The sequence below is a fragment of the Sturnira hondurensis genome, unplaced genomic scaffold (genome assembly GCF_014824575.4).
Source record: "Sturnira hondurensis isolate 20B ecotype Veracruz unplaced genomic scaffold, ASM1482457v3 Scaffold0013931, whole genome shotgun sequence".
Classification (NCBI taxonomy): domain Eukaryota; kingdom Metazoa; phylum Chordata; class Mammalia; order Chiroptera; family Phyllostomidae; genus Sturnira; species Sturnira hondurensis.
In genome coordinates this window covers 1,020,523-1,044,226 of record NW_028086562.1, presented here as the reverse complement: position 1 = coordinate 1,044,226, position 23,704 = coordinate 1,020,523, and the positions used below count along the sequence as shown (strand labels likewise).

The 23,704-nt window shown below is 58.8% G+C and overlaps 1 protein-coding gene across 1 annotated transcript in view; it reads left to right on the top strand.

The window, feature by feature from the left end:
* The window catches only part of CAMTA1 (calmodulin binding transcription activator 1), a 722,747-nt gene that overhangs the window by 502,404 nt on the left and 196,639 nt on the right, over nucleotides 1–23,704 (top strand). Inside the window, exon 6 of the mRNA XM_037062053.1 lies at nucleotides 16,600–16,671. Within this exon, the coding sequence (XP_036917948.1) occupies nucleotides 16,600–16,671 (72 nt within the window). The remainder of the gene's footprint in view (nucleotides 1–16,599; nucleotides 16,672–23,704) is intronic.

Below are 23,704 nucleotides of genomic sequence, written 5' to 3'. Positions count from 1 at the left end.
GCCTGCCCCGCCCCCAGAGGCCATGGCCACAGGGACCCTCCTTTTCCTCATCTGGAAGGCGGAAGGGTCAGGCTAGGGCCCTTTCCACTCCAAACATTCTCCTCCTCAATGCACCTTCAGCCCCCTGATCACCTTGTTATCAGTGATGGTTAAGTTTTAATGAGAAAAGCATTTCTTAGAATATTAAGTATAATTAAAACTCTGCCACAGGAAGAAAAAAAAAGACCAGCAAACATTGAAGGAACCAGAGGAAGTAAGAATGTTAAAACACAATCTCCATTTTCCTCTCCCCGTGACGTGGATTATTGAGTCAGGGTTGGGAAAAGTTCCTATTAAATATTTAAATATTGTATTAAATATTCATCATCTCAAAAATTGCTTCCTACCAGATCCTTAGGTAAATATAACAATGTTGGATGACAAAGGCTGCACAGAGGCTCAGACAGGGTGGGAAGCTGTGTGGGGCTCGGCTCCCTTGGGCTCAGGGAACTCCGCTCACAGAGGAGGCCACGCTATGGTGAGGGGTCTGGGTGACCGCAGGCTTGTTGACTGGTGACTGAGACTTAGAAGATGAAGTGACACCCGGGTCACACAGCTAGCGTCAGTGTTCTCGGCTTTAATGGTTGTAGGAGCGGCTGCTAGACTTAAGTACCCATGGCTGAGCCCCGAGTTCTCTGCCATCCTGAGAGGTCTGGGGGAGCTTTGCAGTGGGGAGAGGGTCCCCCAGCCCAAATGCAGCACTCAGAGGGCAGGATCCCTGTGATCTCCTGCCTCCCGGAGGCAGGTTGGTGGCCTGAGGGATGGCCGTCAGGGTCCCGGGGCAGCACTCACAGCCACAGGAGGGTGAGGCACTTACTCGGGGGCCCAGAGAAGCTTTGCTAGTTGCCCGAGGTCACAGGCGCTGTGAATGCAGGTTTGCTCTGACCCCAGAGCCCATGCTCTCAGTAAAGTCCACCCCTGTCACCCATGTCACGGAGCCCCCCAGCAGGTGAGCAGGCCTCCACCTCCCCTCCCTCCCCCCTGGAGCCAGCCCTGGTGTTTGTAGAGTCCGGGGTCTGGGCGACACACCCAGGTCTCCCCCCCAGCCCCTTCTCCTTCCAGGGCAGACCCAGAGGTGTGGAGAAGGCCACAGGACTAGCGGACCCCCTCTACCTCTCTGGGCTGACAGGCCAGAAGGCACAAAATCTGATGCATTTGTGAATCTGGAATGTCCTTGAGCCTCCATGTCCTGGAGAAAGGACCATGTGCTGGGATAGAACCTGGTCTCTCAGGGCATGACCCGGGTAGCCAAGCCGAACTCAGCAAGTGTGGAGTCACGAGATTTCTTTTAGCAGCAGTGACAGGGAAGCAGGGCCCAGGACCTCCGCCCACCTCGGGTGGAGGAGGCGGTGGGGAGGGAGAGACACCGCGGGTGCCGCCTCATAAGCAGCACAGATGCCGAACTGGAGACAGGTGGGACTGAATTATCCATGTGCCCCGGGCTGCCCACCCCGGCACTTCACCCTGCCTGCGAGATTCAACACCGCCCCGTGCAGAGTAGCAGCATATTGGATTCCAACGAGTCATATTTTAATGCTGCCAAATAGTTGCAGGCGACAGAAAACCTGTTTCTTTCCCATTTTATACACCCAGGAAGTTTGTACCGCATGTGGCCTGCATGTCATTACACACATCAGAATATGGCATTCTCTCTTCCCAGAACCTGCTGATCTGTCACAAGGCAGAGAAAACGCAGGGCCAAGAACGAGGGCCCCTCTCCTGGGGCCCAGAGGAAGCAGCTAAATTCGGGGTGCCTGATCTCCCCATTAAGGATGCAGCCTGCTGTCTGCCCTCCCCTCCCCCGCCCCAGAGGCTGTGCTCCGGGAGGCTGTAGGACAATCTGTCATTTCCCCAGGGAGGCTGTCGAAGGTGTGTGCTGGCCAGGGAGAAACAGGTGTAACTGCAGAGGCCCAGGCAGGCCCAGCTTTAATGGATGTAGGGTCAGCTAGTACACTTCAGCACCCGTTGCTGAGCCCCGAGATCCCTCCCCCAACACACACACACACTGTGGGTAGGCTCCTGGTCCTGCCTGTCCCTGCCGTGTGTCCAACCAGTCCCCATTCCAGGGAAATGCCCCGTGCCATCCCTGCTCATCCACACTGTGCCTCTGAGAACCCCAGGGGTGGGTTTGGGGGGCGCACTTGCAGAGCTCCGGGTCTCGCGGAGCAGCCCAGCTGGCTGCACCCGCCACCGGCTCTGACCGAGAAGCGCTCTACTCTGCCCCAGGGCCACCGAGACCCGGGGGCTTCTACTCTCCCGAGTGACGTTTCCTCCTTTGGTCCTTGACACTCAGTGTCAAGACTGGGGAGATGTAGGCAGAAATGAAGCCCGACCTCCCTGAGAAGCTCTTCATGGTGCGGGAAGCCACTGTGCCTTCCCTCTTCCACGTGCAGGCTCCTGCGGAAGTGCTGTTTGGCAGTCCTGCTTTCCTGCCTGGTGGCACAGGGGTCAGGAGGTGGGTCAGCAGAGGGGAAGTTCAAGATCAAGCCCACACCCATGAGGAGTGGCCAGTCTCACTATAACGACAAGACCCTTAGTGGGTGGAGAGGGGATGCTGAGAGGCAGCGAAGCTCCTGCTTCAGGGCCGAGATTTGGGCAGGGGGCCAGCTAGACAGGAAACCAGAGGGTGGGCCATCCCCTGCCCCGAGGAGTAAGCTCCGGGCAGCAGGGTTGACTTCCTCATTCCCCAGCAAATCCCTGGTGACTTCAAGGGCTCAGCACATAACACTCAGTCAGTGTGTGTCCACTGGGCCGTGGACTCGCATGTGGCCCCCCTCCTGCATCCTCACGGGTTCCTGAAGCTGAGGCAGCTTCTCCAGGGGCCAGGTGCAGGGGGCTCTTATTCCTTGTCTCTGCCTGGGCCTCGGTTTTGTCTTGTTTTATCGGTTGAGGTGAGGTTCACGTAACATAAAGTAAGCCATTTGAAAGAGAACAGTTCAGAGGCATCTAGTACATTCACGGGGCTGTGCAACCATCCCCTTTGCTGTCAAACCATTGTGTCCCCCGCCCCCCCCCCCCGAAGGAGACCCGGGACCACCAGGGTCGCCGCCCTCTGGGCTCTCCACCAGTGCCCGGGCCTCTTCTGTCTGACACTCCGGGTCTTTCGGAGGGCAGGGACCCTACAACACGCGACCTTTGGGTCTGGCTTTTCGTGGGACATACAGTTTCCAAGGTCCATTCAAGCCCTAGCGTCTGTGAGCACCTCAGTCCTGTTTATGGCAGAGCAGTGTTCCACTGTGCGGCTGGGCCGCGCCCCGTCCACCCCGTGGCCAACGCGCACGTGGGTCGTCTCCACCTTCTGTGCAGAGAGCCGCTGAGAACAGGAGTGTGCACTGCTCGCTGGAGTGCCTGCTTTTAAATGTATACTGATTGATTGATTGATTGATTTAGAGAGAGAGAGAGAGAGGAAGGGACAGGAAGGGGAGGGAGGGGCAAAGGGGGAGAGAGAGGAGTGTCGATTTGCTGTTCCGCTGGTCCGTGCGCTCGTTGGCTGGTGCTCGTGTGTGCTCTGACTGGGATGGACCCCGTGACCTCGTTGTATCAGGATGAAGCTCTAATCGGCTGCGCCCCCGGCCAAGGTGGCGTACCTGCTTGTAACTCTTTGGGAATTGCGAGGCCATGTGGTGGTTCTGTGTTCAGCATTTTGAAGGTCAGGCTGCAGTTGCTCTGTGACGTCCACAGGTGATTTCTGAGTAGCTTTCCGGCTGGTAGCACTGCTGGGCTCCGGGCACAGAGAGGGCGAGCCCCGCTCACAGGACTAGATGTGGGGTGGGGGTCGTGTCGTTGGGGAACAAGGGGAGACCGAGTGGGAGCCCGGCCACTTGGTGGGGAGTGCGGTTTGCACTTGGTCCTGCGAGGCAGGGAATGGACCCCTGATGGGATTGACAGTGGGAGGGGTGGGAGCAGATTCTCGCCTTCGAACTGCAGTCCTCGCTGGCGTTCCTGGGGGAGGGCAAGGTGGAGAGGGCTCAGGCAGGGGTCCTGGTGGGGCAGGTGGAGTGAGGGGACTCATAGGAGGGGAGCTCACAGTGGGGGAGAGAGGTGAGAGGAGGGTTTGGTGGGCTGCATTTCAGAGCCGTGCCCTGGAGGGCCGGTGTTGGACAGGTGGCACCCTGGAGACCCCAGATGTGCAAGGCGTGGTCTGGTCAGCAGACTGGCCATACTGGCCTTCGCCTCTGTCTCCGGAGGGAGGTAGGCAGGGGATTCCCTGTCACCTGGGAGCTGCTGCCTGGTCTTTGCCCCTAGGCTTCCTCCCCTCTCTGCACTGGCCCCTGACAACCCAGTCAGGCCAGGGCCAGGGATGGGGTTGGCTCAGTCTGGTTGGTCCTGAGGAAAGTCGGGAACTTTGGGGGGGGAACTGAACAGAGTTCAGGAGAATCTGATTTTCTTTCCAAGAGGAGGGTCTCTGGCTCATTCGGTGAAGGACAGGGAGCACGGCCCCTGGTCCCAGAGGGATCTCTGACCCTTCCACCCCACCTGCGTGTTGGCCGGTTCCCGGTCCACCTGCGTGGTGCTTATTTTATAACAAGCCCTGGGGCTTTGACAAAGCTGCAGAGAAAGGACAGTCATGGCCCCCAACACATACACACAGCCTGAGCCCAGGCCTGTCCTGGCAGCCACCCCAAGCTGTCTGCCTGGGGGCAGTTGAGTCATAGAGCTGTGATCACAGGGTAGGGACAGGCGACATGGTGTCCCTGTGGAACACCATCCTCAGACTCCAGGAGGAGGATGCATCTGGGGAAACTGAGGAAGCCTCTGTTGATTGAAGGCCTCCTGCGTGCCAGTCACGGAAACACGCTGTCACACAGTGCAGCGGGCCTACAGCATCCGGGTCAGCACCCACTCACTGCCTTCTCCCGACAGGGCTGCTGAGAGTCAGAGCCTGAGTCCTGGTCAGTGGTGCTGTGAGAAGTGCGGGTGTGTTTCCAGCCCAGGTCTGGCTCCAACACCCATGTCGGTCCCCCCAGAAAAGACAAGGGTCAGATCGGGAAGGGCGGAGAGGGGCCCCTGTCCCCCATTCAACTCTCCTGCAGGGGTGCCCAGGCCTGGACAGCAGCCAAGAAGAAGCTCCAGCATGCCGGGCCTGAGGACACAGGCCCTTGAGGATGGTCCTTTTCCTTCACTCCTCCCACGAGGGCCAGCATTCAAAGCCCTTTGTAGCCCTTTGTTCAAAGGAGGGCCTCTTGTCCAAGGTCACACGGCCACCCCCACCCCCAGTGCCAGCCCTTCTTGCTGGTAAACCACAGGTACCTCCCTGTGAAGCGGTTATCATGTACACGTCGCTGTCGCCATCAGCAGCATGGCTATTATTCCATTCTGCAGATGAGGAAATAGAGGCCCTGGGAGGCTGAGTGACTTAGCCAAGGTTCACACCCCTACCCAATGCCCACCAGGGCCGTGGAAGCTCAGAGGGGTTGTCCGCAGGTGTTTTCAGCACATTTACTCATTTCTAGAGAGAGGGCGTGGCCAAGCACCCCCCACACAGGGTGTGTTCTGAAGGCCCCGAAGGCTCCCAGACTTGCCGCCCACCCTGTCATCTGTCTTTGGCCAGAGCCAGCCCTTGGGCGCGATTCTGACGTGGGCCCCAGATCGGCTGCCTGATTCTGGGTGTTTCCTCCACGGGCAAGCTCTGCCCTGCTGCCCTGTCTCTTTCATAGGGATGTTTTTGTGAACTTGAGAAAAACCCAGAAAAAGGCCGACTCCCTCTGTCCAGCCCATTAATTCTGCATGCTCGGGCCCGAATTAACCTTGGCAAGGCTTCGAGAGGAGAGAGTAATTCTAACCTTAAAAATCTGCTGATTAAAGCTGGTTTCAGGAATTCGATTCCGCTTAATGTCTTGGCAGGGAGCCCAGCTTCACATTAACACAGCCACAGACTCGGTCCCGGAGTTCCCTCCACCTTCTTAATAAACAAAACCCCGTCGCCTGTTTTGAGCAACGCTTCCTTTCCCGGACTCCCCTGCTGCACGCAGCTGCGTGTGTGGGAGTGTGCTCTGAGTACCTGGACGGCATCACCGGGGCCCGGACGGGGCGGTGCTGATGGCTGGGTTGTAGCGGCTCTGGAGGGAAGCAGTAATTACAGCCAGAAACGCCAGCACCCCAGGCCTCCCACGCACGGCAGGGTGGGCTGGGTTCGGGGGCAGAATTTGCCTCTGGCCTCTGGGGGCTTTGGGACTGGCTCCTGGTGTTATCCAAATCCCCTAAGTCCCTTTTCCAACTGGGAACAGGGGACCAAGACACAGGGATGAGTAAGGACAAGAGCCAGCTACATGGAATATGCACCCACAACCCCCAGCCCCACAGGACACAGCCCCTGGCCTCCCTGGAGACTCAGCGTCTCCCCGTTATTATCCCCAGAGACTGGAGAGTCTCTTCGGCTCCAGTGTGGCAAGCCCTGCTAAGATGCGATGGGGCATGGGGACTCCGTGCCAAAAGTGACATGGGGCCACACCTCCCTCCTGGAGTCCTCAGTGCTGGCTGCCTAATATGCCTGGGGGGGGCGTGCTCAGGAACTGCCTGTGTGGGGGGGGGGGTGCAGGGTGGGGGTCCACGATCAGCGTGAACCACTTCAAGATCAGTTCCAGCCACTTGGCAAGGCTCCAGGAGATAGGTCTCAGCAAATACACTTTGACTTCAAGAAAAAGGAAGTTTTGTGTTATTTACAGTATTTATTCTTTATGCCCAGTACCTTTAGGGAGTTATTGAGGTAGACACAGCGCAGACAGTTTGAACAGGGCTGGGGGAATGAGAACCTGAGGTGGGGAGGTAACCAGATGGGCGCGGTACATACACACATACACGGCCGGAGGAGAGGCGTGGGGCTGCCTGGCACACACCCTCGCCGGGGCCCTGGAGGACCAGGTGCCGGGAGAGAGTTCTGAGAGGGGAAGCGACCGGGTAGCCTGGTTCCCCAAGGCAGTCTGGTGGCGCTGGGGAGGGGAGATGGGGAGGAGCCCAGGTAGACCAGGCTGAGCGGCTCAGGGGCAGAAAACCACGTGGACTGGACCCCTGGCCGAAGCTCCTCCCCTCAGTCTCTGGGGCAACAGCCCCCTCGAGACCTCAGAGAGCGAGCCTGCTGCCCTTCCGGCTGGTCCTTCTTCTGAGACTGCAGATTCATGGCCTGGATCAGCTTCCTCTCTAAATCTAAATTTACCTCATTATCAATTTTTAGCTTCCATTCCATTTTATGCCCACTAATTTATTAATCCTGGATCCCCCAAAACAATAAAGCTGAGCTCCAGGGATTTTATTTATATCTTTAAGCATGATTTTTATGCCTTTTTATCTAAAAATTCATTTGACTTTTATTGCCTCCTCATAGCATCATGGCAAGCCGGCAGCCGCTCGCTTTGGGTGAGCTTCTGCAGGCCTGGGAGGGTGGCCCAGGTGACCCTGGCGGGTGTGACACCCTGCAGTGGCCCTGGAGCAGGACTGCCACCTCCCTGGCCCCTCCCAGACCTGTCTGTCCACTCACCTCTGCGGCTCATTTCCTGTGTAATAAAAATGGCCTAGAGCTTTCTGTGGGGATGGGGGACCCTCCGGGGTGAGCACTGGGAGTCTCTCTCCATGGTCCGCCCCATAGCATTTCTCTGGGTTTCTCCTGCCCCTCGCCCCGTCCCAGGGGCCTTGGTGGTGGCAGCGCCCTTCTGCTCACCCAAGGAGCCGCCCTCCCCTGTGTGCTGCGTCTGAGTTGCTGCCCATGGAGTCATCTAGGGCTCTCCTGCCTCCGGGGCTGGGGGTCTACCGGCACTTTCTGCAGGGCTTGGGGTGGGTGCACCCCTGTCCTGGGCTGCCCGGCGCTGCCCCATCTCCTGGCATTGTCCCTGGGCCACTGCCTGCCTAGGAGGGGTGCAGAATTGCCAACCTTTGCTGCCCTTTGCCGGTTTCCCTCTGCCCCTCGAGTCCTCCAGCTCCGAGGACCCCACCGCCACAGCCCGGCTGGGCCCCTGGTCCTGGCTGTCCCTCCATTGTGTGCCCCCAGGCCTTCTGCCCCATGAAATGCGGATGAACTCGTGTGGTCAGATTCCGACAGAGGTGACCTTGGGCAAGGTCTTGGCCTCTCTGAGCCCCAGCTCCCACATCTGCAGGCAGGGGCTCATACCACCCCTCTTCCAGGGTTGTAGAAAGACCCCAGCTCCCTGGGTCACCCACAGCACCAAGCATAGGGACATTCGATTCCTTGGCCAAAAAACTGATTTGATGTGACAGCAGATCAGGCCACCAGGCTGTCAGGCCATGGGTAGCCATCTCCCAGGGAGGAGGAGGTCCCAAGGCCCTGGAGAATGAGCCTTTGGGAGCCTGCCCATCCCTGCCCGGGGATCCACCCCCGGAAGTGCAGTGCTCAGGGGCTGTTTCCAGGATAAGGTCTGGCCCCACCGGGGCAGCCTGAGCCTGGCCAGGGCTGGCATCTACCTACATGGCCCACAGGCATCAGGGTAGGGTCCTGGCCCTGTGGCCAGAGTCCCCTGATGTGTCAGGGCCTCGCTGCTCTGGGAGATGCCGTCACAGATTGAGGAGGGAGGCTGCTCTGCGTGCTTGGTCAATGATCTAATATTCCAGATCTCCCCTGTCACCCAGCCCCGGAGGCCAAATCCGACCACAATCCATTTAGCGCAAACTAATTTTAAAGCAATTCACTGTTTAACAAGTTCTGAGGCCCAGTGCTTTTGCAGGCAGCATGTGAATCGAATCATTTGGTCTAATCTTAGATTAATATGAACCAGATCCTGCAGCAAGGACAGTCCCGGGAGCAGCCCAGGACTTCATTTCATTCTTTAACAAAGACAGGCCCTGCAGACGGCCTGACCTCAGCCATTGTGCGGACGCCGGGCGAGGCTGCCAGGGAAGGCATGCAGGGGGAGAAGGAGCCAGGGTGTTGGCCCAGACGAGGGTGGGCTGGAGTCCTCCTGGGCCTCTTCTGAGACACGTGACCTTGGGCAGACTGCTAGGCTGTGTGGGTCTTCCCAGGGGACGCCTCTGTGCAGGACAAATGTAGAGATGAGACAAGAAGCAAGGGAAAGTCCCTGTCATCCCCACATTGTCCCCACAGGAGACCTTCCTAGTGCCTTCCTGGATCCATTCGGCTTGACTCGGGGTGCCTGGGGGGCAGCAGGGCTGCTGGGACAGACTTCTGCTGCTAGTTTGGGGAGATCTGGACGGCGCCGGGTGGTTCTCACTTCCACCTGCTCTTTGGGGGTCACCTGCTTCTCCTGAGGCTGTCAGAACATTGGCACCCCAGGACCGTGTTTAACTTCCACCTGAAGTCCTTCAGCTCTGCCCAGTCAGGTGCCTTCCTGCCCCCGAGAGAGTCCCAGGTGGGTGAGAGGCCCACCCTGGCGCTTTCGTCTCAGATCTGGAAGAGAGACATTCTTGCCTCCTGAGTCACACAATGGACTATGCGATCCTGCCCGGCTGGGATGGGAGAGACACGCGGCAGCGATAGGAGGAAGGGAGGGGGGGGGGGCTGTGGGGCAGCTGAAGTTCCAGCCCTGTGCCTGCACTTGTCCCTTGAACTCTCCGAGCTTCCCAAGGTCCTTCCAGGAAATCTGCCTCAACATGCAGAGCCTGGACCCGAGGAGAAGGGCCGCGCCGTAAAAATCACAGGGCCTTTGCCTCAAGTGTAAAGCCATCTTCCCACTCATCATAGGTCCCTTGGGGAATTTTGCAGGACGGTCTGTGGGTTCACGGACTTGGACACCATGTCATCCCGAATGGAGGGTTTAGATGGGAAAGCCAGGGAGCTGTAGGCAGCCTTGCCCAGCAGACTGTCCCCACTTCCAAAGATGCCCTCCTTGTCTACCCGGCCTGACCTTCTCCGCCTGGCCAAGTCCTCACCCTTTTGGACTCATCACAATGTCACTTCCTCCTAGATGACTTGGCTGACCTTCAACATGAACACGGGGGCTCTTCCCTCCTTGGGGCTCCATCCCACCCCCTCCTGGGGCCCTTTGAGCTTAGCATCAATGCGCCAGCCTCTCTCCCACGGGAGCCTGGGGGATGGCAGGGGACAGGCCTGCAGGCCTGCACGGGGTGGACTGCAGAGCAGCTCGTTTGCGGGAAACCCCTTTCACCACCGCCTCCTGCACCGGAGCCAGCCCGGCCCAGGGTGGCCTTTTCTGCGGGGCGTGGTTGCCTCTCTGTCTGACCCTGCCTGGACCACTCTGAATAAATGGCCACTGCACCTAAATCCCTTCAGAGCAGGCTGAAATCATTATCTTCTCTGTGGATTTTTCTTTCCCTTCTATTATCTTGTTTTCTCCTGTCACCTTTATACCAGAACACATTTTTAAACCCTATTCATCTCTGTCATGTGCCCATCAAATTTAGCGTGCAAGGCAAGCCAGGCTCCTGAAAGTCCGTTTTCACACTGATTGCCTTTGTGCGGTTACCTCCCCAGTGGGAGAGAGGTGAGGCCACTGGGGGCCCCTGGGGGCCACCCCCACCAGCCCAACCGAGCTCTGAGCCCCAGACTGCAGCCCGCTCCTGGGGTGGGTGCAGGACTGTCTGCAGCGCAGGTGGCAGCGGGGGACCCTCATGAGGAGGATTACGGATGGAGATTTGATGTAAACACCAGAGTCTGAGGACGCAGCAGGTGTTATCCCTGAATTAGAGGCAGCCTGGGGGACTGAGCTCTTGGGCGCAGGGGACTGGGGAGACACTCACTGACTGATTCACCCTGGCCCAGCCTTCGCACATCCCAGCCCCCCCCAAAGCGCAGTCCCTCTTAAAGTCCCAAGCTCCCCAGGTCGTCTGCCCCAACCCCGGCTTCCCCAGGTCTCCACCTCTGGGCTCTCAGGCTCCGAGGGTCTCAGCCAAACACCCTTGAACTGAACCCCACCCCCGGCCCTTGTTCGCCAGAGCCTCCGAGTCCAGTAAAATGTTCTGTGACAACGGGACATCCCATGCCATCTAGGGCGGTAGCCACCAACTGCATGTGGCCATTGAGCACTTGGAACGAGGCTCGTGTGGTGGAGGAGCAGAAGTTTCTCTTCTGTTTCGTTCTACTGCATTCGAATCTGAGCAGTCACACGTAGCTCGTGGCCTCCACGTTGGATGTCCCTGCTCTGAAGAGGCCCGCCAAACAACACAGGGGACGTTTGTGCCCGAGATCCATGGGGTAAGATGTTGGGCTCACACTTTCCCAGATATGGAGGTCAGCAGCAGGCCTTGACTGTGGCAGTTCTCTGCCTGCTGTGGGAGGTGGCCCCACACACAGAGTGAAAAACTCTCAGAGAGGAAATTTCACGGGAGGCCCAGGTCGTGGGGGTGTTCTGCCCTCGGAGGGAAGGGGCTGTCGCGCCTACTGCCCAGGCGCGGCTGCCAGCGGCCTGCCCTGTCGCTCACCGGATTCCGTGGAATTTCTAGAGTGAAGGCGCTCACCAGGGAGAGGAGACCCTGCGTTGCCGGAGTGGTCTCTACCCGCCAAGAAGTCCCTGGTCCCAGCCCCATGCCTGGGTGCCGGCCGATTTCACACAAGCCATTTGGGGTGAGGGGCTGCTGTGGGGAGACATGATTTGTCCAGTATTCACGCGCGTGTTTACTAAGTGTACGGTCTGTATTTTCCGTGTGCTCGGTTTTCCCTGCCCCTAGCTTGTCCCGCGTAGGTATTCGCCTCCTGTGGAAATGGTGAGGTTTATTGAGCACCTGCTCTGTGAAATCACTGTGACCGTGTAATTCTGACTTTCCAATCTGACGTCCAGGGGTCAGCAACCTACGGCCCAGGGACCTTGGCCACCTCCCTGTGTGCATCCTGTGAGCCAGAACGCTGTTTATATTTTTTAATGGTTGGGGAAAACATCATAAGGAGAACAATATTCACGACAAGTGAAATGTATGCAAAATTCCAATTACCGTGTCCATGAGTGAAATTTCATTGGGACCCAGCCAAGCCCACTGGTACCTTGTCCTCTGCGGCCGCTGATGCCCCACAGAGGCGAGTCGAGCAGTTACAGCAGAGACCACGTGACTCACGGAAGTACCGACTCTGGTTCTTTCCAGAAACCCAGCCTGTGCCTGGGTGGGTGAGGCAGGCCAGCGGGCGTGGAAGGTCGAATGACAGTGATGACTGATGTACACAAACGCGAGGCAGGCCCCACATGCCCCGTGACCCCAGTGGGACATTTCCAGGGACCCTGTCCGCTGGCTGGTCGGGAAAGGTTTCCCGGAGGAGGGAGGACCTGAAGTGCGGGACTGTGCAAGGAGGAGCGTGGAGGTGGGAAGGTCCGTCTGGGGATCGGGAGTCAGCTGTTTTCAGAGCCAGAGCCCAGAGCGGAGGGGGCGGGAGGAGGGCTGAGCTTCGACCCAGGGTGGGGGGGCAGAGAGAGGGGGGAGTCCACGTAGTCACATGACCACCGCACGCTGGACAGGAAGCACTGGTTGTGCCTGATTCCCAACCAGTAAAGCCACGCTGGGGCCTCGGTCCTCGGGCCTCGGAGGCCATCGGCTCTTGGGTCCCAGGGACCCTCTGCATCATGGGGACCCCCGGCAGCTGAATCTGTTGGGGAGAAGTTGGCTCGGGGAGATGTGCGGCCGAAGCCTGCTTTAGAAACATCTCTTTCTTTAGGGGAGTGTCGGTTTTGAGCTGAAGGAGCTCTTGTTTGCAGCTGGTTTCCCCTCTGAGTCTGTCTTTCCTTTCTGTCTGAGAAGAAAAGAAGAAACAGAGCCCCACAGAGTCACAAAAGCAATAGTGAATGTTTAAGAAAAACTTCTTCCTCACTCAACTGTCATGAGAAAGGGAAGCTGTCAGGCCCTAATTCCCTGAAACGAGAGGATGTGAGCGCTGCTTTCCTCTGCAAGGTGAAGCTCTCCGGAGTTTGCTATAAATAGCTGGCCGCTTTCTTATTTATGTCTTTGTGTACACACACGGGGGACGCACACGCGTGTGCAGGTGTGCGCGCACACACAGTTGTATCCAGCAGCCTTAGGATGTGGCTCTCTCTCTCCCTCCAGCCCCATCATGGCCCCAAATGAAAAGCTCGGCCCAGGGAGCCCCCAGGGGGACTCCCGAGCCTGACTGAAAAGCTCCAGGAGTTTGCACAACACAGACCACTCCGGACAAACCCGACTGCTTTTTAGATCAGTGGATAAAGGAAAGGGGCTGGATATGCTACCTGGGGAAATGGCGTGCAGTTAATCCCCAGTCGGCTCGGTGCTGACATTGTCATACGGACTGGAAACTGGCGGCAAGCCTGCACCACGAGGACGACGGTGAAACAGGAGTTGGGGAGGGAGCCGCCATGGCCATGGCTAGGAGTTGCAGAGTGGGCGAAAGGGGGGGAGGGCTAGGGGTGGGGGTCCCCAGTGAGGCAGGTCCACGTGATGGCAAGGCCCCCTTGCCTGTGCTGTCCACCTGAAGGGCTTGGCCCTGCATCGCGGAAACTGGCCCGAGTGGGCACCTGCTCCCCGGCCTCTCCCCAACTTCCAGTGCCATCTCAGCGCCTGTGATGCTGGTATTTCCAACCCAGGCTGAGCCCCAGGTTTCTGCAGCTCATCACTTTCTGTGTGTCACCACTCAGATGTCTTAGGAGCTCCTCAAAGTCACCAAGTGGACATGGGAAGTCAGTCCCTCTCCCCAGCCCGTTGCACCCCCATGTTTCCTGTCCCGACGAATGCGACCACCACACCCCATCCACCCAGCCAGAGAGCTGGGCATCGTCCTAGCACCCGGCGCAGCTCCCCTGCACCCTCACCGTCAGGGGCGGGGCACCTCTGACTCACAGGGCAGGCCTGCGCCCCCGCTCCCGACCCCGGTCCCTGGCCACACTGGTGCCACAGTGAGCTTCTGAATCGCATGACATTCCTTCACTCCCTGCTGCTCCAGGGTAAAGCCGGACTCCCTGCTATGGCTCTCGTGGCCTTCTGTGACTGAGAGATTTGTCTCTCTGCCCGGCAGCCGCCACCCCCACCCCACACCCGTGCACGTTACACTCCAGTCCATCCCAACATCCTTGGTCTTCACGGGCGGCTCCTCAGGCCCAGTGTGCTCCATCTTACCTCCTGTTCCCCTCCTGCTTTTCCTGCCATTCTCTTGGCCAGTGGGGCCCATCTTAAAAGCTCCGCAGCCTCCTCTGACCCCCCTCGCACCGAGACTGTCCTGGCATCCCATTCCAGGCATCAGCTCTCACCCCCCCTAGCCACCCAGGGGACAGGAGGAGGATGGTGCCCATTCTGCAGCCTGGAATGACAAGGACCCCCAGCTGGTGAGCAGAGGTTCTGAGCAGGGTCCCCTCCGACCCGCAGGTCAGATTCATCTCTCCTCGCTGACTGCCACTGGCTCACCACAGACACCACCTCGACAGGGACAGAACCAGTCCTTGGGGCTCCCTGGGGGGCTTGCCCTTTCCCCCTCCCTGGGTGCCTGTGACGTAGCTGGCTTCATCGGGTCCACTGCCGGCCTCCCCTCCTCTCTCCCGCCTTCCTAATACTGTGCTTCTCATCTGTGGAGCCCAGAGACCTCAGAGCACCAGGGTGGTTGGAGTAACATCTATAAACAGAGTAACTGGGTTCCGAGTGAGACCCCACGGGCTCTGATTAAAATGTATGAGCCTTGCTGTAGAGTCGGCAGTTTTTCTTGTTAACATCATTCTGCTTATTGGGTGGTTCTGGGCAGTTCCCAGTGGGGGCGGTGGCCGTGCTCAGGGGAGGGCAGGCGTCCTGCACAGAGGGACGCCGCAGGGGCTGGGTAGATTCTCAAGGGTCCCTTCACAATCAGCTCAAGGGTGCTGCGGCGAGTCGAGGGGGAAATAGCGCTGCAAATCAACTGTGTTCTTTTCAAGTTCAGGAAACAGCCGTGGAAAGAGAGAGATGGGTGAAGAGGGGAAGGCGTTGCGAGCTCACCAGAGAAAGGAGCAGTGAGAAGGAGCAGTGAGAAGGAGCAGGCGGGAAGCCTTTGATCTCAAAGGGACAGGAGACACTTCTCACAGCAATGGATGTCGTTGGAAAGGTCCCCAAACTGCCCCCGCCAACATGCAAATTCCAAAGAAAAGGGGCCGATCGAAGCTGCCCGTAGGCTGCTCATTCTCTGCAACCAAACGATTACAGGACAAAAATATCCAAATGTGAATCTCCTTAGGCAGAAAGGAGTGAGTTACTGAAAATTTTTGAAAAATAAAAACGAAGAAAAAGTGTATTGAAAAGTCAGGGAAGAATATTGCCTTCTTAATAATAAATACATTCCGTGGGCAAGAATTGCAAAGGAATCGTTTAAATTAATTTCCGCTTTGTTTGGTTTGTACAGGGCTTAAGTCCCAGCTGACAGGGATCTGTAAAAGTTCTAACATATTGGAAATCTGATTTCCTTGCAGCCAGAATCCCACAGTCCAAAATTATTTCTCTTCCCACTCTGCTAATCAGACAGGCAGGGCTCCAGCAGGCTGGGCGCCTCTCGGGGCAGTGCACACACTTGGTGCTTTGGTGGGGTGGGTGTGGCAGCGTGTGAGGGGTGTCCCTGAAAAGCTCTGCGGCGCTGGCGCTGGGTGGAGGGGTGAGAGGGAGGAGAAGGAGCAGCTTCGGGGGAGGGCGGACCTTGCCTGTCCTTTCCCCAGGCCTTGCTGGCCCTGCCTTCTCTTTCTGCCCCTCCCTGCTGGACCGGGTGGTTTGGGAAGGCGGGGTCCCCGTGGAGATGCAAGGAGAGCGGTCCAATTCCAAGCTGAAGGCAAGAGGAGAAGGCCAAATCCCCTCAACTGCCCTCAGACACACAGAGTTCGATGGCGGCGACTCCTCCCCACTCTTTCCGCAGCTCTGCCCACGGGCAGGTCCCTACTGTGGTGTCCCCACAGTGCTGTGTGCATGGGCAGTGCCCAGCCCCCATCCCACCAGTCAGCTCCACCCCCCAGGTCTGTGCCCCTCCACACTTCATGTCGGCCCTGCACAGAGATCCTTACCTTGAATTCCCGCCCACCTGACTCATATCCACCTTTTATCCACCTTGGCTCTGGGTGTTTTCTAAGACCAAGTCCATCTGCAGAAGATGCAGGTTTATACTTAGGATAAACGAACTACATGTTGGAAGCAGAAAGTGGGGGTGCGCATCGGGGCCACTTGGGCTCTGAGGGGCCACCTGGGACTGCCGCCCTCCCAGCCCCATGTGCCTAGAGGCTCCTGCCAGCTGGGGCTGCCCTGTCTGGCGTGACACTCCTTGGTCAGAAAGTTCTGGAGTGTGCGTGTATTTGAGTCAATTTTGTAACCTTCAGCCCCGCCCCGTCCACCAAGGGGTCTTAACCTAGGTCCTGTGAGTGAACTCAGTAACTCCAAGCCCCTGAATTTACAGACAAAATGTGTACATGTGTGCACTCCCCTGGCCCCTGGTTTTTCTGGGTTCTCACACACCTCCATGGCCCCCCAAAGGGTAAGCACCCCAGCTGTCCCTCAAGTTTGTCGCTGTGCTTTTCAGACCTAGACCTGGTTCTTGGTCCCGGGGCCAGACGCAGAGGCGCCTGCCCTGTCTCCTTCGGGGGCTGGCCGAGTCTGTGGTCCTTTCTTGCTCCTTCTCTGTTGCGCCGCCTTCCTCCCTCCCTTCCTTTCCTCTTTCCAACTGAATTCTCGTTTTTCCTCTCTCCTTAGTGCTTGTACGGCTGCTATGTCCATTCCTCCATCATCCCCACCTTCCACCGGAGGTGCTACTGGCTCCTTCAGGTAGGTGGCTGGCATGGCATTCTTCTTCCGCCTCTGGTGTGGGGAAGGGGCTGCGGAGGGCACTGAGTGGGGTGGGGCTCCTGCGTGTGGCAGAGGTGACCTGGGCTGCGACGCCATGGCCCTGGTCCTGGCCAGCTTTCCTAGTAGGGACATGGGTGTGTGGTGCTGAGGCCAGCTGTGTGACCGGCACGGCGCAGTGGTGGGTGCCGGGAAGTGGAGAAAGCCTGGTGGGGAGAAGTCCTCACCTGCCCCGTGGGAATAAAGCCCCACCAGGTGCTTCCAGGGTGCCTCTGTGTCCTCTGGGTGAGGGCAGAAGGAAGGCTGAGCATCCTGCCCCGACAGCAAAGTGCCTGTCGGCTGGAAGCTGTACCTTCTTTGTCTCCTGTGGGTCAGTCACTAGCAGGTGGGAAATCGCTTTTGGAGGCTTGCCAGTTGCTGTTGGATTGATTCGGATTGATTTGGACGGTTGTTGGGAGAGGAGGAGCTCCTGCCTCAGCAGGAAAGAGCTCTGTGATCAATTGTTGATGTCTGCATGTAGAGGATGGGGAAAGGGTGGGGATACCACTGGGTGTCATTGCTGCAGAGGGTGGCTGGGGCTCCCAGATCTCTGTTGGTGGTGCTGGGCACAGCCCTGCTGAGCCAGGCCTGGCCGGCTCCAGGGCCACCAGCCTCTTGCTGATTGGTGGCCACAGGTGGTCCTCTTGCCCAGCGAGTGGGGTGGTCCAGGCTGGCTGGATCTGGGTCCTTCTCAAAGCGTAGCCTCTGATTGCAGCTGCTTTTAGAACCCGTCGTCCAAATTCTTGCTCCTGCTTCTGCCTGGGAATTGCTGCTGCCAGCCCTTCCCGCCGCGGGCCCTTCCCGCTGCGGGCCCCACGGTCTGTGTCCCTGTTGTTCAGGTTTGCCAACCCCTAGGCCCCACGGCTCTGGGGACCTCCTGCCCTGAGCAGCGACACGTGTTTAGAGAGATGACAACCACACATGCTGTGGAGCACAGGGAGGCCTCCAGTCCCGGGGGAAGGCACCTGGAGGGTGTCCACAGGGCCCAGAGCCATCTTGGTGTGAATGCCAAGGCTTCCCCACCTCCAAGCTCTTTCCGTTCTTCTTAAGTTCCCAGAAGTCACTGTCCATCGTCCAGACAAGTTGATGGGCAGACAACACCCGAGACTATCTGAGGACATGCTGATGGGCAAAGACACCGCTTCCCCAGCGACCTGCCCCGTTCGTTGTCAGTTTCCCAGGGTCTGTGTCCCCTGGAGGGTGGCCCGGTTGCACCTGGTTTTATAATGGCTCCGCCTTGTGTCCTTGGGAGAGGGACCTTCAGTTACTTGTGGGATGACACTTGTCCTGTCTGCTTCATAAGGACAAACTTGAGGCATTCTGCAGTTTGGCAAATGACTTTTCCTTGTGCTTGGCTGCAAGGGTGGGTGTGGGGGACAGCAGGGTTCTGGTGGGGTTAGACCTGCCCCGTGTACCCAGGGTCCCGCTCTGGCTGCGCACCCAGAGCATCCTCTGTCCCTCAGGAACTCCTCCCTGGGCCTCCCAACCGCTGGTGGGGCCTGTTTGGGCTTTCTCCCTCCGCGGTTTTCGTGCCCCCGTGAGAACACCTGCCCAGCGCCCTCCGTCTGCTCTGGCTGCAGCCCGCCTGGCGGAGCGGCACCTCCGAGCGGCGGAGCAGCGTCCCCGCCAGCTCGCCTTCCAGCAGCCCCAGCAGTCTGCTCTCCGAGGCCTGCTCTCCCGCGCCCACGCCTCTGCCTCTGCCTCTCATTGCATCACGCTCTTGTGGCTTTTTAATTCCCCTGAATTTACTTTCCCGGAATCAGACACCATCAGGCAGCCATGGGGCTCGAGCTCATTACTCCCCACACTGGATCCCGCTCAGCTGGGCGCCTCGAGCCAGGTTCCTCTGAGATGTTTTTGCCCCTGCCCTGTTTCTAGGGCTAGGCAGGAAGTCGGGGGGTCCTGCTGGTCTGTCCCAGCCCCCGTCCCTAGGGCTCCAGTCCTGGCTGGAGAGACACCTGGGGCAATCCTGTATGTCTGAGTTCATTACTTTCCAGAAGGTTGGAGGTGTCCAGGCCTCCCCAAAGGCCGCGTCGCTGGATTCAGTTTCTTCAGGGCTAATCTGGGCCTCTATTTTCTCTCCAGTCCCCGGGGGAATTGTCAGTCCACCCGCTCTCTGCTGCATCCTCGGGTGCCACTCTTGATTCTGCCAACAGGTGACGGGAGGGGGGGCACACAGCTGCAGGGCTCCTCTCCGTGGTCAGTCTGGGCAGTGGGAGGTTGAGGACTGAAGGCCAAAGCAGTTAGCGTGGCTCACGTCCCTCGAGGAGCCGAGAGTGCCCGTGGCAGCCAGCCACTCAGGGCGGTGTGTCCTGGTGCTGATTGCAATACCAGGGCAGTGACGGCGGGGCCAGCTTCCACGTCCGATAGGAAAGAAGCTATGAGACGCTGGCGCAAGTTTGTCTCTGACACCAATCACCACAAGAAAGGCCTGGGTGGGAGCAAAGGGGGCAGCCCAGTGATGGCCGGAGAGCCCAGAAAGGGGCTGCTCAGTGCGGCCTGGCTCCGAAGAAGCCAACCAGAACCCTGCACAGGACACGCTGCCGGGGGCAGGGGCAGAGGCCCCGCCACACACCGAACACCCCACTGCCCAGGGCAAGCTGACGGGCTGGGATGGAGAGCCTTCCAGAAAGGAAGGGGGCTTGGAGGAAAAGGAGGCGGGGAGGGTGGGCTTCTAGTAAAGGAGGGTTTCCTCAAGGAGCAGTCACTCTGTCCCCGCTGCTGTCCTGGCTCGGCTCACGGTTGTCTGTGCCAGCCGGCAGGCTTCTGCCATCCGCACACTGACACAGCCTCTCCCAAGGCCACTTGGCACAGCGGGACTTGTGCCCAGCCAGGCCAGACTGTGAGCTCACCTCAGGGGCACCAGCAGCCCCCATCCCCCAGGCAGCCAGCCCAAGGCCTCAGCCAGACAGGGCGGGGCCATGGTTCTGCTGCAGACAGCCTGTCAGCCTGACAGGGGCTGAGTGGGCCTGCCAGACCCGACCCAGCACAGAGGTCAACCAGGCCTACCCAAGATGGGGTCGGGGAGCTGGACGGGGCCTGAGGTGGTACTCAGAGCTTCCCAGATGTGTGGGCTCTGAGTTTTAGGACATTTGGGTTATGAGGAGCTCTGTGGCACACAGAGCTTCCACATGTGACCTGGCTTTCAGGGGACAATACATGTGTGTGCGCGCGTGCTCTCTCTCTCTCTCTCTCTCTCTGTCTGTATCGATAATAAGTATTTTATTAGGATGTGAGCAGGGCCTCCCCTGGACTGAGGGACTGAGGCCACTTTATTAGCCCTTAGCTGCATAAGGTCATTGCTATAACTGCTTGCACCCCATGAGGCCACCTGCCCAGAATGGCATCTTGAGACCCCAGGCCACTCTGATCCCATATGACCAAGTGGCACTTGGGCCACTGCCCCAGCCGGATCAGGGCCTTTGGCAGATGTGCCTCTCGACCTTGAGAAGCCCCCACTCTGGGCCGGCCCGCGCGCCCCCTCTCGGCAGGTCAGCAGCATCCAGCTCCGCCGCCACGTGGCCTGGAGAGGGAAGGACCAGGCTCGGGCCCCCACCTGGTGGGCGGTGCCTCCAGGCTGGGGTCGGGCCTTCTCATCTTGGCCTTGTGTGACCTGGGTGTAGTCATTTCTGTAGCTGTCGGGCCCTGAGTTTTGGGGGGGCCTGGAGGGAGTGCCACCCCTCCTGCCCACTGGGCAACTCCTGGCGGAGCCAGGCAGCAAGGGCCAGTGGCCTCTGTCCCTCCCTCCCCCTGTAGCCCCTCCTGTTTGGGATTTTCGAGTGACTTGGCTCAGGGACTCCCACACTCCTCCCATGTCCGCCTCTCCCTCTGTGTACTTCCCCGGCCACTCCAGAGGTGGGCGGGCCCCCTGCAGACTGCCCGGCGGCTCTGGGTGGCTCATTTGGAAACTTTCTGCTGCCGACGAGGGTTCTCCTCTTTGCCTTGTTCTCCAAAATGCTCGGTTATCGTTATCGGAAGAGGGGCGCATCTCTGTGTCTGCCACTGCCCTTCAGGGGCTGTTGGAATCCAGGACCAGCTCTCTGGGGTGCAGGCCATGGGGGCTCCTTCCCTGCCCACCGTGGCCACACTCACAGATGCCTGTGGGCCCGTGAACACTGCTGTGCACACCCAGGGGCTCCGGGGACTCGGGGCTCCTGGATCACTGGAGAATGGCGGATGTGTGGGCTCCGAGTTTTAGGACGTTTGGGTTATGAGGAGCTGGGTTATAGTCCTGATGACCTTGAGCCTCTGATGCTGTGACCACAGCGAGCCACCCTGGGCACTGACTGCCGGCCAGGCCGCACACTGAGCCTTCACCCCAGGCCCCATTTCACCTTCCTTCCCTCACTTCCTTCCTCTCTCCTTCCTTCCTCCCTCCTTCCTTCCTTCTTCCTGTCTTCTTTTCTTTTTCCTCTTCCTTCCTTCCTGTCTTCCCACCTGCCTCCCTTTTTCTTTCTCTTCCTTTATTCCTTTTTGCTCTCATATTTTTCAATGGAGGGCATTATAGCTTCATAAACAACACTCCAGGCTTCCTGCTCAGTGGCCGTATTTATGTGTCACCAGGGTGAGGCAGAAGCAGCTGGGAAGGAAAGCACCGAGGGGCACACTCTGCGGGTGGGTGGTGCCATGTGACCTCGAGACCCTGAGATTCTACAGGGCTGACCACCCGATGAGGCTTTGATGGGGCTTGGACAGACAGGGCGTGTTCATGAAGCTGACTCTCTGTCCCAAAGGGGACGTTCGACCCATGTGTCTCAAGGAAGGGAAGCCAATTGGTGGCGGGGGTCCCCGGCCCAGTCAGCGGGGAGGGAAGGTGCCTCAGGGCAGCCAGACCTCTGCAAACCTGCCGACCTGGCGCCATGATAGCAGGAGCCCCACCCTGATGTCATACCCTCAGCCATAAAACATGGAGGACGGGGCACATGCCACGTGTGGGCTGGGCTGGGGCAGGGGGTCTTCCTGGCAGTGAGGTGGCACTGGGCAGCCCACGGCACCTGTCTTTCGTTCTCACAGCTGCCTGGGTAGGGAGTCAGGATTGAGTGAATTCACCCTGATTCTCACAGAAAAAGAAACAGGGAGCCCCAGAGGGTAGAGAGGGCAGGGCTGAGCCGAGGCTCTTCGTACAGGTGCAGCCCCTTCCTCCAGAGCCCACAGGCCACAGTGGCCAGGTCTAAGGGGCACAGGTGCGGTGGCCAGCACGGCTGAGAAGGGAAACGACTCACAGGTCCTGGGTGTGACCTCACGGGGACTGGGTCCTGATGCCAAGAAGGACAAGAGAATCTGGTGCTGGGCCTTTATTCCTCGCTCCCGACTGCCACCTCCCAGCTGAGTAGAGGTCCCCTGCAGTCTACCAGGGACTGGGTAGCACTGCGGAGGGAGCGGCTGGGCCCCAAGCATTTGGGGAGGCTGGCTGTGAGAAGTGGCAGGTGCAGCACCTGGTGGCATCAAAGTCATTTCTGACCCTGGACTTGTGTGCCTAGTATGTGGCAGCTGAAGCCAGTCAATGCAGTAGATCCAGAGAAGGGGACATAGTGTGGGCTGGGCAATCAGAGGGGTCTTCCTGGAGGAGGAGGCGAGCTCAGGGTGGGAAAAACAGGGAGGGGACATGGGCTAGGTACACAGCAACAGGTGACACTAACAAGTGTGGTGGGGTCCCACCTCCATGGGCTCCAGGTCTGTGGGCCAGAGCTGTTAGAGAAGAAGGCCTCTGGACAGGTGTCCTGGGCCTGGTGCCAGGCAAGGACTTGCAGGGAGTGTGGGGAGGCCTGTGCCACCTCCGCCACCCCCAGTCTTTCCTTGGGCCAAGGAGGACAGAGCGGTAGAGACGGGGCCGGCCAGCCAAGGCTGCACAGTCAGTGCCTCTGTGAAAGCGTCTCCAGGCGACCGTGATAGCAGTAGTCTGTTATCACCATTTTCGTTGTCTATTATAGCATCTGTAGCCACCATCCACAGCAGCTTCCATGCCCCAGGTACCGAGGCCCGTTCCTTGTAATTGTCAGCACGTGCAAACGAGGCTGGTGTGCCAGGGAACGAGCTGTGGGCCCGCTGCTCAGCCGGTCAGAGGCCTCGGCAGGCAGGGCGGGACGCCTGCGCGGGCACCGCCTCCAACCTCACGGCACTGACAGTTGAGCAGGAAAGACCAACTTCCAGGAAACACTGTGTGGTTAGCTAATTAGGGAGAAGGTCAAGGTCGGGAAAGAAGGGTGAGGGGCTGCGGGGCCCCAGGACAGGGCCCCACGTGCGGCATGGACACTGAAGGACATGTGACTGGAGGGCGCCCAGCCAGGCAGAGGCAGCGTGGGGCGGGGAGGACAGGGTGGCGTGCCAGGTGGAAGGAGGCCCCCAGGCCGGAGAGATGTGGTAAGGGAGGGGGGCTGCAGGACTGGGTCCCTCGGCCAACGCCACCCTGGCAGCCCCTGGAAAACCTCCTTCCGGGGCAGTGGACACCAGGGGGTCCGAGAGAGCTGGAGCATGAGTGGTCAGAGAGCTGTCAGCGGGGGCAATCTTGAGCTGCCTTCTGGTTTGGTTTTTTCCAAGTAGCAGCCTCCGCTTCCTTCTCCGTTTAATGCGCCTTGAATGATGTGACAAGGCAGACACCGGGAATTTACTGTGCTATGCAAAAAATTGCTCAATTCCATTAAGATTTCGGGATCTTAGCCAAGGCTGCATGCGCAGCCAATGTTAGTTCCTTCTTAGACATCTTTGCTTGATGGCAATTTACGGTGCCGAGCCTCTGCCGGACCCACCTAGAGCCTCCAGAAAAATAGGGCCTCTCCCTAAAAGCACCATTATTCTCTCTAAGGAAAGTCACTGGGCATTTTCCAGCAGACTCCTTCATCCGAGGACAGGGGACATCCAGGAAGAGGCTGCAGCTGGCTTTTTCAGCTGGCCACCAACGCAGAGGGTCTGCTGTGAGCAGGTCGCAGCTGCCCGTGCTGCGGGAGCCCTGGGGGGCCTTCTGCCCCCACCCCCGTGT